At 38.4% G+C, this 19,760-nt stretch overlaps 1 protein-coding gene and 1 long non-coding RNA gene across 6 annotated transcripts in view; one reads left to right on the top strand and one right to left on the bottom strand.

The window, feature by feature from the left end:
* LOC106958668 (uncharacterized) overlaps positions 1 to 6,742 on the bottom strand; it is a 24,069-nt gene extending 17,327 nt beyond the window's left edge. The window contains exon 1 of the long non-coding RNA XR_001427193.1: positions 6,542 to 6,742. This is a non-coding gene — a long non-coding RNA (uncharacterized LOC106958668). The remainder of the gene's footprint in view (positions 1 to 6,541) is intronic.
* LOC106958666 (serine/threonine-protein phosphatase 2B catalytic subunit alpha isoform) overlaps positions 1 to 19,760 on the top strand; it is a 105,095-nt gene that overhangs the window by 57,552 nt on the left and 27,783 nt on the right. For all 5 annotated transcript variants that reach the window (XM_015050684.1, XM_015050686.1, XM_015050687.1 and 2 more), the window contains exons 3-6: positions 11,202 to 11,326; positions 11,889 to 12,000; positions 13,228 to 13,373; positions 13,889 to 14,028. In XM_015050684.1, the coding sequence (XP_014906170.1) occupies positions 11,202 to 11,326; positions 11,889 to 12,000; positions 13,228 to 13,373; positions 13,889 to 14,028 (523 nt within the window). The remainder of the gene's footprint in view (positions 1 to 11,201; positions 11,327 to 11,888; positions 12,001 to 13,227; positions 13,374 to 13,888; positions 14,029 to 19,760) is intronic.

The raw sequence follows: 19,760 nt of genomic DNA, 5'->3' as shown, positions 1-19,760 counted from the left end.
TACTCTTATCCATCCATTCTTTCATCCATTAATAGTACTTTCATCCAGCCATCTTACTCTTATCCATCCATTCTTTCATCCATTAATAGTACTTTCATCCAGCCATCTTACTCTTATCCATCCATTCTTTCATCCATTAATAGTACTTTCATCCAGCCATCTTACTCTTATCCATCCATCAAATGTTGTTGTTGAGTTCATTCATATTTATTTCAGAATTTAACAACAAAAAGGGTTTTTGAATTAAAGTTTCTTATGTTTTTGGTGTATATTATACACACTGTGTAGTTTGGATTAAAATGTGATTAATTAATTTTAGATCCTGCCATTAACTAGATCAATAATTTTAATCAAATTGCCAGTTTTAAAGGATCTCCTTTCCTTTTCCACGTAGAAGATGTTGCGTTTCCGGTCGAGCTAAACATCGTCCGATCCCAGAAACCTTTGGAGCAATCGCTGCTTCCCGCCCAACACCCTGATCTTGAGGTTCTGTTTCGTAGACGCATTCTGCTGCTGCTGCTGCTGACCTTTTCCCACCAGTCGTACTGTCTTTTTAAATTCTGCAAAGCCGCGTTGTGAAGCCGCCATCCGTTACGATTTTTTATTTATATATTTACTTTTTAAGATTTCACAACAGCTCAAGTGTTGGTTGAACAGGTGAACCTGCCTGCTTTTGTTGTGCTACACTGAAACCACGGACAGTTTCTGATCCCGAGGAGCACCGTGTGTGTGTGTGTGCGTGCGTGTGTGTTCATCCACTTGTGCATGCGAGTGCAACGGCGAAGCACTTCTTGCCCTCCCACTCAACAACCTTGTCTCAACCCCTCTCCCACTCATTAGTCTTTTTCAGCGAGGGCTTCTCTGCTCGTTTTCCCGCTGTGTTTACCTCCGTTGTTCTCCTGTTCCCTTCTCTCACTCCTCCTCTAACTCTCTCTCTCTCTCTCTCTCCTTCCCTCTGCTGCCCTCGATTCCAGCATGACACATGGTCAGCAAATTAGTATGTAAATATTTATCGTGGATGCAAAGCACCATGACATGTCAGCTATCTCTCTCTCTCTCCCTCTCTCTGCTCCTCACTCTCGCTCAGTCACTTCCTTGTTGGGCCAGATGGCAGGTGGGTTTTTTATTTATTTAATTTTTTATTTTTTTGAGAAGGGAGGAGTGTGACAAACGGCGCTGGCTTAGGATGCTGAATGCAAGCTGCTCCCGTGGCCTTCGCTCCACTCTTGCCATCAAAGGAGCTCCTATAACCACGTCACCAGGCAACGGCAAGCTCTTACACTCCTCAGTAAGCCTCTGCAGAGAGCCGGCTCCACCGCGAACGCGCCTCCTGTCTCATTAAAGCACAATAAAACACGTTTCCCCACAACTAGTAATACCGTTTTTATGAAATCTCACGGTATTACTGCACAATGGACTCTAAAACATCCGATCCACTTGACTGCTCTGCGAGATGCGATGAGGAAATACAAAGACTTCCTGTAGAAAAACTTCACTTTAGACCTTGATGATGATGACAGTTTAACAAGAGTGCAAGTTGAAGCATTTTGCTGCTGTTAAATCCCCTCTGTAGATGATTATGTAACACTTTTAAATGAGAAATCCACTAGTCTGGGTTTTAGAGCCACACAGAAAGTCTGAGCAGCTTTACGGCGGAAATATATGTTTCTTTTTCACTTCATTTTATTTTGTTGTGCCTTTTAGATTAACACAAAGGAGTGAAGGGAAAATGATTTATGGTCTAATATGACAGAAATAATCTGAGAAGTGTGGCGTGATTTTGTGTTCAGCCCCCTTTACCACGATAGGGTCCATCCTTTTTCTCCCATCATCCATCCTTTTTCTCCCATCATCCATCCTTTTTCTCCCATCATCCATCCTTTTTTTCTTACCATCATCTGTCCTTTTTCTTCCATCATNCANCCTTTCTCCCATCATCCATCCTTTCTCCCATCATCCATCCTTTTTCTTACCATCATCCATCCTTTTTCCTCCCATCATCCAGCCATTTATCCTTAAATTAATTTACCAATCTCTGTCCATGTTTTCTTTTTTCATCCCTCTATTACATTTTCTTCTGTAAAAACTGGCGAAAGATGTTTTCTTTAAAAAAAAAATCTCGATTTGTTTGTAAAAACTCTGAAATTTTGACAGGAATATTTTCATTTTTCTTGCTGTGGATGAAAAGGGACTTCCTCAACCTTTTATCATTTCAAATCAACTTACCTAAACCCCCATCTTAACTCTAACTATTACAGTTTATTGTTTAATTTCTGCTTTTCAGATGAACACAGCAGACAGATGGACGTTCATAAACGGATTGTAAGCTCCGCCTTTGCATAACGCCGTGCCGTTCAGGATGTGGGCTCTCAGAGAGAGGCATCATAAAACCCCGGGTATTATGGTTACCGCGCCCCGTCTCAATCAAAACACGATCTGGCACGGCCGCTCAATGCGCCTGGCCTTTTGGAGTGGCCTGTGTAGGTTCTGAAGCCAGGTTGTGTAATGCCCACCACCCACTCAGTAGCTGCTGCCCGCCGATACGCTGCTACTCTGGGGGAATCACTTCAGCACACAAGCAGGAGATGGCCAGAACGAATTGTTTCTCACTCCAGATAATGTACTCCCACCTGCTCTTCTTATGTGGGCTTTGCTTCTCACCTCGTTTTTGTGTGCTGTGTGACAAGAGGGAGGGAGGCGAAGCGTGTCTGTAGGTGTACTGGAGCAGAGCGATGGGGAGGATTGTGTGTTTGCTGCTGATGAAGTGGAGCGCCGAGCTGGAGGAGGGAGCTGCTGCTTGTGTTTGACTTGCATCGATCAGCGGCGTCCGCAGATGCATTGACTGCGATTCAGAGCGACCATCAAATCAAGTCTTTGGCTAGAAATTGAACCGTCAGCATCAGCCTCTCGTTTCTTAGTCTTCCCAGCTCCCCTAAAGGTCAGCTTCATGTGCACCTCTCACCACGCCGTTGGAAAAAATCGCCATTTTTTTAACATGTTTTTCTACATCGGTGGTGTCATTTTGGGCCGAATCAAAAATCTAAATGTTATTACAGGGCCTGTTGTACCAGAATCTGTTGATAAAACCAATAAAACTTAAAATATCAGTAAATAGCTGTTCCTCCAAGGTTTTGGGGTTGTTTTAGTGGGTTTTTTTTGTTTTGTTTTGTTTTTCGTTTTCAATCAAAATTACAGATTTTGTGGTGAATATTAAGAAATGTTTTTAATTATTCAATGTTTTTGACCAATTTTGAGAAAATTTGCAATAAAATCAGGAAAAAATGTAGAAGTTTGTTGATTTTGTGTGATTTTTGCAGATTTGTGAAAAACTGGAAGGACTTATTGATGTAATCTGGAGTCCAGAGGGCCACATGAAAAGCTACAGCGGGCCAGGTTTGGCCCCCAGGCCTCCAGTTTGACAACTGTGCTCTACATAAATCCTTAAACAACTCTAAAAAATGTTCCTGGACAATAAATTGTCCCAGAAGCTTTTGTGTTATTTTTTTGAGACCATTTTCAAGTAATATAACGTTAATGGCATAATAATGCACTCCCAGAGATCAATAAACTTTAAATTGAACATTTAACACTGGAATTGGAAGTCATTTTAAATATCCAACAGAACAACTGAAACAACAAATAAAATTATTTATGAAGTCTATATAAGCACCATCTGGAAGACTCTTGTCTTCAAATTGGAAAACAAAAAGTAGTCCAAATTAAAATGATTGTTTGTTTTAATTTTCATGCAATTAATTGATTTATTGCTGATTGTGACATGAAGTTTTATAAAGTATATGTTTATCTTTTCCATCTGCAGCATTGTGTGATGCTCATTTATGCCCTTTATCAGGTCAGAAGCAGGTTAGTGTTTTCCTTTTTGTTTTGTTTGGTTTGGTTGAAGCTGCCATTATTTAAAGAATCCAAATCCTGGGATGTTTCCATGGCGATAACCAGCCTTAACGCCACAAAATCCTCAAGATAAACCAGCATGTGAAGCACAATGCATCGTAGTCAGCATGTATCCTGTGACAAATGGATTATACTAAAGTAGTAGTATGAACTGGGAAAATATGACTAACAATTAGAAATTATTTAGATTTCTTTTTGTGTAACTTGATGCAAAGCAGGCTGGGATTTTAAAGTATCAGTGGTTTTAATGCGCTTCTATAGTAAGCGTAACATTTTGTTCGACTCCAACTCCTTCCATGGCGTTGCTTATTTTCAGTTTTTTAATGTCCGTGTCTGTAAAATGAACAAATTACATGAGAATTAACTTGAAAACATCAAGTTCTCTTCTCCCAGTGTGACATTACAAAGAGCGAAATGCGTTTCTGATTCAACATTTTTTAATTACAGCCACAGCTTCATCCCTATCCTTGAATTTCTCAAAAAGATGTAATTAAATGTTGCGTTTTCCAAGTCTTCTCTACAGACGTTTGAAAACCGTAATATGACAGAATCTGGACTGTATTTGTGAGTTATGTCTTTATATTAGAACATTTTAGAAAATATTTAAGTAAGATAATTGATCAAGTAATTAAGGTGAGCTTAATAATTTCCATTCTGATTATTAATATTTTTAAAAGACAGTTTTTGTTTGCAGAGACTTTATATTTCATTTTATTTATGGTTTTGGTTTGTGTGTATTCTTTATTTCTTTTATTTATTGTTTTTTTTGTGTGTGTGTGTGTTTTATTTTGGATATTTAAAATGTCTTCCAGTTCCAGTATGAAGCATTCATTACAAAATTTAAAAATGTATTAGTCTTTGAGAGGGTGGACTTACATTATGACGCCATCATCGTTACTTTAAAATGGTTTCAAAATATCAATATTATCAATTGATTGGAGGAAGCTCCAACCATCACAGATATTAAACTGTTCATTCTTTAGTCAAAGGCTTATTCAGATTTGTTGCAAATTGTTGATTTTTTGAATTTAATTTATTTGCTTCTAAATTGGTATTATTGACAAACGGTACTAACGCCTGTTGCACAGTTGAAAACAATGTTTTTGTCCCTTTTTTTTTAATGTTTTTATAAATGCAAATAGTGAAAGCTCAAATCTGTTTTTAAGAAAATTAGTATTCTCGGTACGCCTGATGCAAACAAAAGAGACTAATTATCTTGCCTAGAAATGCATTGTTTGACTTGATTTTTTTTTCTCTCGCTGCTTTTAAAAATTACACAATTCAACGTCTCTTTTTTCTTTCTTTTTTTTAATTCTTCCATTAAAACAATTTCCTCTGAAGCTTAACAACAAATCTAAAATAGGCAAGCGGTGCGTGCGTCGTGGACGCAAATGGAGAGGAAATGAAAAGAATGACGATATCTGCAGAAATCAAACGGAAAATAATAAGGTTCCTTTCTGTTTCTTGAAGTCAGTCTCTGCTGTGGATTTAAACGACGTTGCAGTGTGGGTTTAATAAAAGACGGCGGGTAAAGCAGAGGTTTACGACGCAGTCAAGGAGAGAGGATTCTCAGAGCCGTCTCATGAGTCTCATAACTTGGGATAATTGCTCTTGAATGCTGTCCCGCTTCCTCTAATTGGGTATCACAGCGTCGGATTTTCTCTTTTCTACCTGAGTCTAATTGTGTTTCTTGCTGTGAGATTCAGTTCGTAAAGCTTTGAGAAACGCAAGTTTTTTTTGTACAAATTGCATCCAAATCTGTTCGCGCTTTGGGAAATGTCCCGGTTTTTCCCTTACGCGTCGACTAGATGACCTGAAAACATGGAGATATGAAGGATCAACCTCCTGGTTGTTGCTGCTGTCCGTGAATTTTGCTGATTTATATCTAGGTGGAGATTATTGCATCGCTCAGGGGGGGAAAAGACCTTTTCTAAAGTTGTTACATGAACTGGGAAGACTTTATTTAGATCTATTAAATGTAATTATTGTTTTCAACACTGATAAAGATGACTTAATGAGTCAAATAAGCTGCTTCATGAGGGACAGAGAGCCAAAATAACAAAGATTTACCTTTTTAAATATTTAATTGACTCTTAACTAATGACTGAGTTATAAGTTTGTAACAACAAGAATAGCACTGCTTCTGTTTTAGTAAATTTATGTTTTGAGCACAGGTGTCAAACTCAAGGCCCGGGGGCCGAATCTGGCCCACTGTAGCTTTTTATGTGGCCTTCCGGACTCCAGATTTCATCATTAAGTCCTTCCAGTTTTTCACAAATCTGCAAAATTCACACAAAATCAACAAATTTAGATTTTTTTTTTCAATCAATCAATTAATCAAATTTTATTTGTATAGCACATTTCAGCAGCAAGGCATTTCAAAGTGCTTTACATAATTAAAATAAAAACAGAAAGAGATTTAAAAAAAACATTGGAAAGAGATTTAAAAAACATCATTAAAACGTAAACTGAGAAATAAAAAGCTGTACTTTAGTCAAAATGCAGATTTTACTGCAGTTCCTGATTTTACTGCAGATTTTCTGTGTTGAGATAGAGAGTCGCATTTCACATCACACATTAGTGCAAATATTGTAAAACATCCTAGCAAGAATTACTTAATATTCACCACAAAATCTGTCTTTTTATCTCCATAATACACTAAAACAATCCCAAAACCCTGGAGGAACAGCTATTTATTGACATTTTAACAATTTAATTGGTTTTGTCAGTAGATTCTGTCACAACCAGCCCTTTAAGAACATTCAGATTTTTGATTTGGCCCAAAATGAAAATGAGTTTGACACCCCTGGTTTAAAGCGAGGGTGTTCAAAGTGAGGCCTGGGGACCATTTTGCAGCCCCTGGACTAATTTTGAGCGGTCCCCAACTACAATACAGAGATAAATTAGGACAAAACTACGACTTTTAAATTAAAGTCCACTGACAAAAATGTCACATAGAACACAAAGTGCTCATATTTTCAAACCTTCTTGATTTCCTTCTACTTTCACAGTAAATATCAACACATCTACTTATTGATTTGTACTCCTGTGTGAACGGTTTACGACCCCAGAGCGACCTGCGTGCGCAGCAGAAGGACGTAGACTTCACACAGCAGCGCATTCATTACAGAAGCATTAACGGATAAAATGTGACGCGACCGTTCAGTCTGCAAACGCTTTGACAACCATCAGGTCGGATTTAGTTCCACTTAATTGAAGCGGCACAGTTTGGATTTAGTGACTGAAAACCTACAGATTTTCACTTTTATACAGTTACATTTATATTTACAGAAAAGTTAAATGCATCATTTCATTTTTCATTTTGATGCTAAACGATGTTCATACAGCCGTGGCCACAAGTTAGTACATCCCTTTAGACATTTTTATGTATAAATGGATAATAAACAGTCATCTGGTCTTCCTGATGTTGGGTAAATTTTACTATCAATTAGCTAAATAAGATGAAGACATAACTCCACTTTATCATTATTATCTATAGCAGAAATGCAGCAAAAACAGATGCAGTGTTACAAATCTTAACAACTTGGAAAAATCTTGAGCTGCATAAAAGTGAATCACTTCTCACCTGTAGTTTTTTTTTTTTTGAAATTCTGATCACAGATCAGCTGTTTGGGAAAGTGAAGCACAAACAAATCAGGGATGCTGAGCTAACATTTGTCGTTCAAAATAATTCAGAATATGACGGATGACAAAATCAAACATTGAAGTGGTGAAGCTTGTGGGGAGCATGCGTTGCTCTAAAGCGTCTGATCGTTTCTGTGCTGATGCAGCCACAGTGAAACCTCAGATTACCTGTGCCAAGGTTACCCTATACCATCCCAGAACGCCGCGCCATTTGGATGGTGATTATGGGCCACGCCGTATATATTTCCCACAGAAATATGTAGATTGCCAGTTTTTCATCTTCCATGCTCTCTATGGCTGAGATGATCCTTTCCAGATGCGTCTGAGCTGAAAGCAGTGCAACTTTTCCTCCCACCCTGGATTCGGTTTTCAGAAAAGGAATGTAAGAATCTATGCATATTTACAAATTAAACCAAATTATTGAGGGGGGAAAAAACCCTAACATGATTGTCTCTTGGTGTGCAGTGAAACGTAAAACCAAGGTGAACGCACCACTGTATTTACTTAGGCTGTTCCAAGAACTTACCGCAGTTGTTCTGAAAATTTAGGGTGTGCCTCTTCCTTTTCATGCAATCCCAGACGGACTCTGTCCTTATATGTTCAGAGGGCCGTACCATCTGTTGCAAGACTTTTTATGATACTTTTGTCGTTGCTTCAGTTCTGACGTTATGGCAGAAGTAAACGAAAGTGTTTCGTGACTTTTTGTGGTATCAGATGTGTGAATGCCTTGTAACTTTTGAGTGATTTTAACCCCGAGCTGCTTTTTTCTCTACACTAACGGAGCTGCAGCTGTCATACTGCTGTAGGAGAAATGTCTGAAAGTAAAAATTATCTCCTTTTTGTTATTTTTTTTTTCATGCACGTGCATCGTTATTGGCTTCCCCTAACAATTTAGATTAGCTTTTCTTTTATTTAATTTTCAGCTCTGCTTAACCTTTCCAGACCGAACGTGTCACAGATGATCCAACCAAAGTTGCAGTACCGTAATTCCGCCACACGTTGCGCTACCTGAAAAATTCAAACTGTTTCTGAAAGGGGTGACGTTGTGCTTTCCAGCCAATCTCAGGTTATTACGGTAATTTCACTCCCACTGTATTAGGCAGTGAAATTAATCTGAGGGGTGCTCTTTTAATAGACGGTAAATTGTGAAAATAACTTGCTCGATATTGAAACTTCCAGTTGCTACGGATAAATGGGCAAATATATATTTACTCACAGGACGTTTAAAGAACTGCGTACAATTAAAATAACCAAAATATCCAGGCAGAGATTTGAAACTTAGTTTTTAAAGGATTAAGACTATCTGCAGCACAACTTCAGCATGAGTGAGTTAACATTTTGCAGAGGATTTAGATATTAAAATTTTTCTAAATTAGAAACATAGTCATTTTGCAGGAATAAATCATCTGACAGATGAGACGAGGTGAAGAAAAAGTAGTAAATTTCGGGATACCCCACCCTTGCACTGACCTTTTATTGCGTCCATAAAGCTGGCAGCTGTATGAAAGGCTTTTTAATCAGACGGTTTCATATGCAGCCTGACAGTTGGCTCTGCTGTAAGCAGCAAATCTGCTCTGGCATTGGCTGCTCCCGTCTCCACAGGGAGTAATAGAGTATAGAATCTCATAATGTGATAGCAAACTGATCTGGGGTGAATCATTTGTGGTAGCCCATTTCTGACGCAGATGTTTTCATCCCAGAAAGCTCCCCTGGTGGTATTTAACAGCTGCCCGCTCTGTGTTTGTAACTATACGTGTTATGTTGAGCAGCCATGATTGCACTGGGATTTCAGGTAGTAGCAAACTTCGCCGTTAACGTTGGCTAAATTTTCTGTCTGTAATTGCTTTGACAAACACAATTTGTATTCAGTTAACACACACAAACTTGCATGAAAGGTTTAGAAATCAATAAAATTGACATCTGTCCTGCTGTCTCAAAGAACAAAAACAACACGCACGTTACAATAAACAGTTGCAGTAAAGCATTTCCACAGGAATGGAGATGCATTGCTGACGATAGATTTATCGTGAATTATTATTATTTTATATAAACTAGAAAGATTTCTAAAGCTGGTGCTTCCAACGTGTTTCATACTGTTGTTTTTTGCCTTACCTTTGTAAAAAAATTAAGCTATTACAAAACTTAGCAAATAGCTTTCAATTTAAAAAAAAAATAATATATATATATATATATATATATATATATATATATATATATATATATATATATATATAATACTGAAATGAGGTACTATGCTCAATTTTGCAAACATGCTAACATTAACCAACAAGCTAGCAAGCTTATGAGATCAACAACTAACATGCTAACTTTAGGTAGCATGCTAATAATGGCGTTTTGGCAAATGCTAGCATGTTAGCTAACAGTAGCCAACACTATCTGCTTTGTTTCCAGCATCTATATGCTATTAGCTAACATCTGCCATCATCTCACACCAACATCTAGTATGTTGTAGATGGGTGAAATATATGTATAATTTGCTAGTATTTACTCTAATTTCTAATTTTTTTAGCTAACAATACATAAGCTATCTACTGCGCTAACAGATTTTGTGCCAATGATAAAACTTGCTAACATGCAAATGTTTTGCATATTGGCTAACACTTGTGCCTTTGCTAACATTAACCTAATGTTAGCAATTAGGTTAACCTAAGCTGGCATAGTCATCAAATGCTAGCATACTAATGTTTATATGTTTGTCAACTAACTATATCTATGCTAATAGAAAAAGGACGGATTCATTTGACACAAATCTACATTTTATTTTAAGAGAGCAATGATTTCAAACTTAAATGTAGCATAGCTGCCCCTCCCTAACCTGTTGCTAAATGGTAAGCTGAAGAAAGTCTAATATATTTTTCTTGTGCTTATGTGAAACACAAATGTGCCAATTTGGAAATATATTTGGACCTCCCAAAAAAAATATCATCTTCCATCACTCTGCTTGACCTGGTAGCCCAGCTAATATCAGATTAATAGTTTTAACAACAATATTATAATTTAGTGGCTAAAGGCTTTTTCAAGAATCAAAAAACTGAAGTAGTATTAATAATTGTGGGTTTTCTCTTTTCAATAAAAGCACTTATTGATATTTGTATTTCTTTATTTGAAATCTTTCTGTAAATGACACCACTGCATTTTTGTCTAAGCTTTTCATGCTGAGACAACCTCATGCTGACTGCACTGGACATACAATACTTCGATGTGATTCATCCCACATTTCTTTACCTTTTTTTTTTCCAGACATACTGGACCGTAATGTTCGTAAACTTCTGAAGAAAACTTTTATAATTTTCAGAAATCCTGAAGAAATGTCAGTCAGAATCATTTCAAAATGTGTCTGCTCCTTTTGAGTAAAAGTATTAAAACATTGGGAGTGGATTTGGAAAATAAATGTTGCATCTAGCCTGAATAGGGAAAAAAAGGAGCAGCACCATTTAAACTAGAGTTTATTTTCTCCTCAAATGTGCGACTTCAGAGATCTTTCTTATTTGATTCTCAGCTCCTAACTACCTGATGAAAATCATGGAAACATGCAAACACTCTCTCACAATCTTAACGCTACTTTCATCCGTTTCCAGCCTTTGTACTGACACACTGTTGTCTTCTTCCTGACATATTTCCAGTTTGCGGAGACATCCACGGGCAGTTCTTTGACCTAATGAAGCTGTTTGAAGTAGGAGGATCACCAGCATCCACACGCTACCTTTTCCTTGGGGACTACGTAGACAGAGGGTATTTCAGTATTGAAGTGAGTCCGTGTGTTTGTTATTGTTCCTAATCGAGCGCAATGCTCGCCATGTGTGTGACAAAAGCTTGGTTTATTAATAGCTTTCTCTGAGCATAGATGAAATCAGGCTGCAGATATTGCAGTGATAAAACACTTTTATGATCATTTCCAGTGCAGCCTGGATCGCAAATGTCACAGTGGAGCTGAGGATTATGTTGGGAGAGTTTTAATATTCCACAAAATACATGTTTGAAGTATAGGACTTTATAACCAATATATATGTTTATTGCGGCCTTATCTCTGGAAATGCTTTAATAATAAAAAGTACATGTATATGAGATATTTTTTTAGCCTGTGCTATTCTTGTCTGGTCAGGTGTTTCATTTTGAATGTGATGTTTCATTTTTCTGAGTCTTGCAACCCTGAAATGCGCCACAAAATGTGCAGCTTTAATATTTCAGTGTGAGCAGAATTTACTTTTCCGTGAAACTGACGATGTTTGACATGATAGCTTTTGCTTTTAGCATTAGGAGAGATGAAAAGCCAACTGTTCTGCTCTTATTTTTGTTCTTTCTTGTTACAGTGTGTGCTCTACTTGTGGGCCTTAAAGATCCTATACCCCAAAACACTGTTTTTGCTGCGTGGGAATCACGAATGTCGACATTTAACAGAGTATTTCACATTTAAGCAGGAATGTAAGTAAAGTAGTTTTCATTGTTCTTACTGCTTCTTTGACAATATCTGATTGAGCTCATTTTAGATATACAATTATCTAGAACTAGGCTAACAATTACTTGGACCCAGGCCAGCCACTAGCCTGAACCAGGCTAACGGCTACCTAGAGTCAGGCTAAAAGACACTTGGAGCCATTTTACCCTAACAGCTACTCTAAGCTAGCAGCTGTCCAGAAACTGGCTTACATGTTCCAGAGTTGAGCTAACAGCCACAGTCATACAGTCACACGGAGCCAAGCTAGCAGCTTCTCTAAACCACACTAGCAGCTAATCTGAGCATGGCTAGTCAAAACCTTGCTTACAATTAGCTACAACCAAATTGAAAGCTCCTCTAAGCCAGATTTAGAGTTATTTAGAGCCAGATAAACAATTTCTTAGGGCTAGGGTTTCCAGAACCAGGCGGACAGCTACCTGAAGATGCAATAAGCGCTAACAGAAGATGCGCTAGCCGCTTCTGTTAGCCACTCTAGCAGCTCTCAGTTCTAGATAGCTGCTAGGAATTAATTAGGCTTCTGAATATATTCAGTAATTAATTACTTGAGTCATTCAACTTCTTTCTTGGCAGAGACTAAAATAAATTAATAAGTTATTCATCAGGCTCAGTGAAAGCTTAGCTGTTCAAACGTTTAGAAAATATTAACAACTACCTGGGACGAGGCTAACAATTACGATTGTGAAAAACTGTTATGCAAAAGTTACATTTGGAGTAAAGATAATTTGTTGCAAGCAAAATTTTTTAGATTGAACTGCTTTAGGGGTGGACATTTGCTCCTCAAATTCCTCATTTCTGTCTTTGACATTAAAAAGTTGGGACTACTGTTCCCTGCATGTAAAATACTGGCTACTCATAAGCACTCTGCAAAGCCTCCTCAAACAACCTAAACTATCGCTTTCAAGTCCCTACACAGTTGAAGTAATAGTCTCTTAAGAAAAACGGCATGTTTCACCTTTTATTGGTGTTTACCGGTGTCAGAGCTGTTTTTATTGGACTTAGTCGGAGCGGGAATCGGCATAAATGACATTTACATTGTGTTCTTCTGAAACTGTTTTCGGGACGTTTTCTTTTTGCCAGTGTTGAGAAAGCGTTTCCATGCCGGACACTGCCCCAGTGTTGGAGAGCAGGTTTGTTTGACTTGGCGTGCTGTTTTCTTGTTCCTGCCCTGTGCTCCCCTCCCTCCTCCCTGACAGGTAAAATTAAGTATTCAGAGAGGGTGTATGACGCATGTATGGACGCCTTCGACTGCCTTCCCCTGGCTGCGCTTATGAACCAGCAGTTCCTGTGTGTACACGGAGGACTGTCTCCAGAAATCACAAATCTTGACGACATCAGGAAAGTATGTATACGATCTGACATGGTTTTATAGCTGCTTTACTGTTTCTCTGTGTTTGTTTAATCAGCAGGTGTTTCTTAATTGCTTCACAAATGGCTTGTAACTCATAAAGTAGTGTCCAGAGTTGCTCTTTCTTCTGAATGAAAGAAATGTGGAGGGAGAAGAAGAAGTTCCTTCTCTCAGACTAATTCAATAAATCTAAATGGAGTTTGCGGCTGCAATCGGAGGGCATGCATAACAGCATTTGCTCCGGCAAAGTGTCCATCATGCGGCCTGCATAGTCACGAACAAGCTTCAGTTTAAAAAAGAGCCAAATTTCCTGAAAGTAAAGCCGTTTACGCTCATAGAAAAAGATTTTTTTTTTTTTTTTACTTCATCCATCTCTAAACTGCAAGATTGATTCTTTCTTTGACATCCTCTCTGTGTATGGTTTAATATTGATCAAACGGCGATTTAATTACGTGCTAAGCTGCAGCTAAAAGGAAACGTTCACAGGAGCCTCGTGTTTTCCTCCACAGCTAGACAGATTCAAAGAGCCGCCAGCTTACGGGCCGATGTGCGATCTGCTGTGGTCGGACCCGCTGGAGGACTTTGGGAACGAGAAGAGCCAGGAGCACTTCACACACAACACAGTGAGAGGCTGCTCCTATTTCTACAGGTAGGCTCTGCGTCTCCCAGGACGTTTATTGTTTGTGTCGTGGTTGTTCTTCCTCTGCCTCTGAAGGTTGCCGTCAGGATTTAGAGAGGCAGCCAGTGAGTTAGGAGCTTCATTATGCTGCTGGGATTGAACTGCTTATGCAAGCCACAGCTATATTTTACAGTATGATGAATGAAGTTTAAATTATTCCAGTAGTGTGAGTCAGCCAGTCGTTTCAAAGGCGTTGTGCGACTCGATTAAAGATTCACCCTAATAACCTTTGCACATTTGTGGGTCTGCATCGTGCAGGGTCACACCAAATGAGACAGGTTTATTTTAATATGTCATAAAAGTCCTGTCAACACATCCTGTACCACAGGTGTCAAACTGGAGGCCCATGGGCCAGATTCGGCCCACTGTAGCTTTTTATGTGGCCCTCTGGTCAATAAGTCCTTCCAGTTTTTCACAAATCTGCAAAAATCACACAAAATCAACAAATTTCCAAATTTTTTCCTGATTTCACTGCAAATTTTCTCAAAATTGGTCAAAAAGATTGAATCCGTAACTGATACGGTGAGCGATAAAGACTCACATTTAACGTCATACATTAGCGCAAATATTGTTAAAAAATATTCACCACAAAATCTGTAATTTTGATTGCAAAAGACCTATTAAAATAATCACAAAACCCTGGAGGAACAGCTATTTATTGATATTTGAACAGTTCTGTTGGTTTTACCAATGGATTCTAGGACAACCGGCCCTTTAAGAACATTCACATTTTTGATTTGGCCCAAAATGAAAATGAGTTTGACACCCCTGTCCTAGAGCAACAACTTTTTATCTAAAAACACGAGTGTTTTCAAAGTGTACGTGCTTTCATTAAACCAAATTTCTTCTCAAATTTTGAAAATAAATGCTACGACTAACGGAAAGGCAGCCAGTGACGCTGCGTTTCCCTGAGGCCCCTCCTCCGACCGCCGCCGGTATTTCTGCAGCCGCCGTCGGCTGAGCCGAGTAACTGAACAGGCGGAGGAAAAGCTGGGAGCTGGCAGCTTGCACTGTCACAAAATGTAATGAAGTGGCGCATTAGCACGAGGCACAGTCCTTCCTCTGAATGCGTTCGCTTCTCCCTCCACTCCAATTATTGCCTGAGCGACTCTTATTTGCCCTCGGTGAGCCACAGGCAGGAGAAGTGGTGAGAAATGTCTCAAGGCTTTAAACGAGAACAGACTCTTTTTATTTATTTGATGGCAGGTGTTTTATAGCTGCCTCCCTAATTGTGTTTTAATGTACCTGCTCATAAAGTGACTCATTGTGCGTCGACTGTGGGCACACATTGTTGTCTTTCCTTACTCCCAATGAGCTGTTTCATTTCAGGTCCGCAAGTGGTTCTGTTATCTCAGGAATGTCCATCACTGGTGTGTTTTCATGCAGCTGAAACCAGAAAGAAATGCGGGGTATGCAGCCCCCTTTTCACCTCAAACGCATCACACTAATGTCAGGAATCGGCCCAGTTAACCCCTCTGACATTTTTGGGTGGAAATTCCTCCCGCGTCGTGTTTCCATCGGCGTCCGACGCCTCGTCTGCCCGGGGGACGGCCGCTAATTGGCGTCACGCTGGCTCTCCGTAGTTTTGAGACGGTTTCGGCTCGACGCCAAGCGAGAGAAATGGATTCGCTCCTCGCAGCGCTCCCAGTCAGAAACCATCAGCCTGTTTGGTTGCGCCTGTCTTGCAGACTTTCCCCGCCGCCGCCGTCTTGCTCCGAACACGTCCACAAATGTAACTCAGGCATGAAATTGCGCGTGCTTCTGAAAGGCTCGCTTTTTGTTTCAGGCTCCACAAAGCGCACGGATCGGTCAACCTGAAGCACACCTGTCAAACTGGAGGCCCGTGGGCCTGGTCTGGCCCGCCGTAGCTTTTTATGTGGCCCTCTGGATTCGAGGCTGAATGTCATCAATCGACTGAGTGTAGTTTTTATCTTTTTACTGCCTAATTATATCAATCCGTCTCTTCAGTTTCTTGAGAATTACAGTGGAAATTCACGCAAAAATCAACAAATCCCTGTACTTTTTTGCGCATATAATTGGGAGTTTATTGCAGATTTTTCTCAAAAATTGTCAAAAACATTCTTACTTGTATTAAACAGCTGCCTCAGCCTTAATAAATGTCAGATTACAGTCCATAATCTATACAGCAAGTAATAAGTCACATTTTTTATTACAAATATTTCCAAATTAGTACTACAAACACTTTGATTTTTATTGGAAAAAAATCACAAAAAGAATCACTAAATCCTGGAGGAACTGGAAAGACGTTCAATAATATTTAATTTTAAGAATTCATTGATATTTTAACAGTTTGTGAACAGGTTTTATCAATACAGTCTGGCTCAACCGGCCTTCAGGATCCTGATTTGGCCCAAAATGAAAATGAGTTTGACATCCTGACCTACAGGAACGTTATATTTTTTTCTTCTTTTTTTAAAATCTTTTATTAATGCTATTTAATTAAAGAAAATAATCTAAAGTGAAATCAGAAAGCTGAATTACAGTCCAACAAACCAACATTTGGCTCTTGTCGTCTTCTTCTTTTGCTGCTTCAGGGAATTAGAGAACAAATAACACATTTATTTCTAATAATCTGCTTGTAGCTCTTTATCCAGATGTTGCAGCTCTTTATCCAGATGTTTGTTGTTGCTATAACAATCTCAAATGTTCTTTCGCAGAGATTGTTGATGAGCTTTATGCTAATCCAGTCAGTTTCTAAGGTTAGCTCATGAAAGCTGGCAAAAAAAACATCTTTATTTATGAATGTGGGCCTCATTTCTGAAGCATTATCCTCGCTAACCAACTGCATAAAGAGGAACTTTTTTTAAAGTTCAGCGCCTTTCCAAAATAATTCAAATTGCAGGAACTTTATTACATGTTGTCTCTGTGCAGCGACAGTTTAATGTGTTTTACTGGAATTTTGTACGATAGATTTGCGCTGCAACTAACAATTGTTTTTGTAATCGATTATTCTGACAGATTATCATTTAATAAAATTTTTACATTCTGCAGATTTTTCGTTTAACTACCTTAAAGCTTATTTCATACATAAGAATAAATTAAGAAAAGGCAAAAAGTAATTTTATTATTTTTTTAGATATTGCCCAAAATGTAACAGCAAAGCCTTCCTTTATTTTATGTTGGATCATCTGTACCATCTGCAGGCAAAAAAGGTTTTTTTTTGTTTTGTTTTGTTTTTGTTTTTTTTATCTTAAATGCAAAATGTTTATATTTTTTGTATAGTTTTAGCTTAATCACTACTGAGTTTGCTGCTCTTTCAGCAAATTGTCTTTTTTTGAGTCTCTGCTCCAGCTAACAATCGATTACTAAATTAGTTTATGATTATTTTCATAAATGAATCACAGTGAATCGTTTCAGCTCTGTGATAGAGCAGCGCTACGTTGTGCATGTTTGCATGTAGCCCTCTCTGTTGTAAACAACAGAGGTTTGTTAGAAAGCATTTGTGAGCAAAACAACATCACGAAGGTCAAGGAAGACGGCGAGCAGCTCAGGAAGAAATAAAGTTTAAACCAAGGTTAGGTTATAAAGTGCCGCACCTTTAACAGGATTTAACAGCAGCACTGTGCACTCCACAAATCTGGCCTTGATGGAGGAGTACAAAGAACCCTGCTGCTAACAAACCATTTTTGTTGAGAAATAAAGAATAATGTGTCTTTTTATGATGATCTGGTCAAATAAGACCAAAACCAGAAGAAAAAAATGCAACGTGGGTCAGAAAACTAACACCTCATTTCACCCTGAACTCACCATTCCCATTGTGAAACATGGTAGTGGCAGCATTATGGTGTGGGAATGTTTTGTTTTTTGTTTTTTTTCTCCAGTAGGATTAGAGAAACAGGTCAGATTTGGTAGGAAGATAACTACAAATGAATGGCCTATTCAAAGTAATTTCAACAAAACAGATTACATTTCTTCTCTGTTTGATCTAATTGAGCTACTTTGCAAAGACGAATAGACAGAAATGATGTATAGACGTATGAAGCTAGATCCACGAACGCTGGATGCTTACACATGCCAGATTTTTCATGTTTTTATGTGTAAAAGTAAAAATTAAAGTTAAACCATGTATGGTTTCTTTCCTCTTCAAACTTGAGCACCAACTTGTTGGCCTGTCGCATAAAATCCCAGAATAACCCACAGGTCTGTGACGAAACGTGCAGAAGTTCAGCAACCATGAATAGTTTTAAGTGGCGATGCATGTCATTATGAAACCACTGTGTTTTCTTGATTGCAGAGCAGGGATTACATTTTAAAAAGCTTCTTTGAAATCAGCAGGATTCGCTGCAAAAGAGAATCGTGCGGCTCGGTTCTGATTGCAGCGTGTGGGAGTCGAGTTCATCTCCGAGCGCCGATGTTGCAGGGGTGTTTGAGCTTGGATTGCAGAACTTTGTGTTTTTCGAGCAAGCGCAGCAAATTACTTGATTGAACCAAAAACGTTTCGATATCCGAGGGTGTTTGTGAATTCTTGAAATTTTTTCAAGTGACTGTTTATAACAGGCGCTGGTGAAACGAGCACAAAGTGTTACGTTTTCTCTTTAGACCAACAAACGGACACATTTTCAAGTAGCAGCTGATTCAAAATAAAACATCTTTGACATTAAACACAGTAAAGACGATCGGCGATCAACACTGAGTGGCTGTTATGTTATCAAACCAAAAATCACTTGGAGAAAGAGAGAGAGAGAGTGTGTCCATTTCTTCCACATTCATGTTTTTCAGATGTTACGCAGCGCCGCCGCTCATTCATGACTTTATTCATTACAAATGATTCACGAACCCCCGACATCCTCTGGGGGTGTCGATCGTTTTTCTTCTCAGAAACGCCGTTTTTTAAAGTCAGAATGAGGCAAAATCAAGTCATGCTGTTTGCCGGTGACATTTCTTCTTGTGAGGTTTTCACTGTGAGCAGACGAGGCTTCAGAGGAGGCTGCAGCAGCTGCTGCTGCTGCCGCCGCTGCTGCAGGATGAAAGCTGCCTCGACTTGCTCCAGTTTGATTGTTGGCAGTGAGGCTTTTGGTTTTACTGCTCACAGAGTAAACGAGCATAAAACTGCATCTAATAGTTTCCAGAAATGGCTCTTCTTCTTTTTTTTGTTTTTTTTTTGTTGAAGAAGCAACCTAAAATGAATCATCTCCCTTTTTTTAAATTATAATTTCATTGAAAAATAAGCTATTTAGCATTTAAGAGGGGTCAAACCCGCTGCTCCTGTACAGCCTTGTTTAAAACGGAAAACATTTTATCGGTGAAAGAACTGTTTGAGGCCACAGTTTATAAAAACACTAAAGGAAATTAGTGTTTTATTGCTGCAGCATAATTTCACACTAAAAAAAAGATAAAATCAAACAATATTTAATTCTGTAACTAGAAAAAAAGAAGAAAAAAATTTAAAAAATAAGGAAAATGAGAAAAAAATATTATGTCCATTTGTAATAGAGACCTTTTCCAGCTAACAAAACATTTTTTAGGATCTTTTTGTTGGTAATATGCAACAAACAGATATTCTTCTGTTAGAAAGAAAGAACATCTTCACAGTAGAAAAAATACTACTGTATTTTGTATTGATTTTAAAAGGTCAGAAAATGGCAAAAAAAAAAATTAAATGTCTTATTTAGTGGTCTAAAATACTGGTCTTATTTAGTGGAGGAACACGTATTGTGTTCTTGTAACCTAGAATACATCTA

This window comes from Poecilia latipinna, unplaced genomic scaffold (assembly GCF_001443285.1).
Source record: "Poecilia latipinna isolate Pla-1442-1.1 unplaced genomic scaffold, P_latipinna-1.0 Scaffold1005, whole genome shotgun sequence".
Classification (NCBI taxonomy): domain Eukaryota; kingdom Metazoa; phylum Chordata; class Actinopteri; order Cyprinodontiformes; family Poeciliidae; genus Poecilia; species Poecilia latipinna.
The sequence above is the reverse complement of the archived record's forward strand: the minus strand, read 5'-3'. Positions and strand labels throughout refer to the sequence as shown.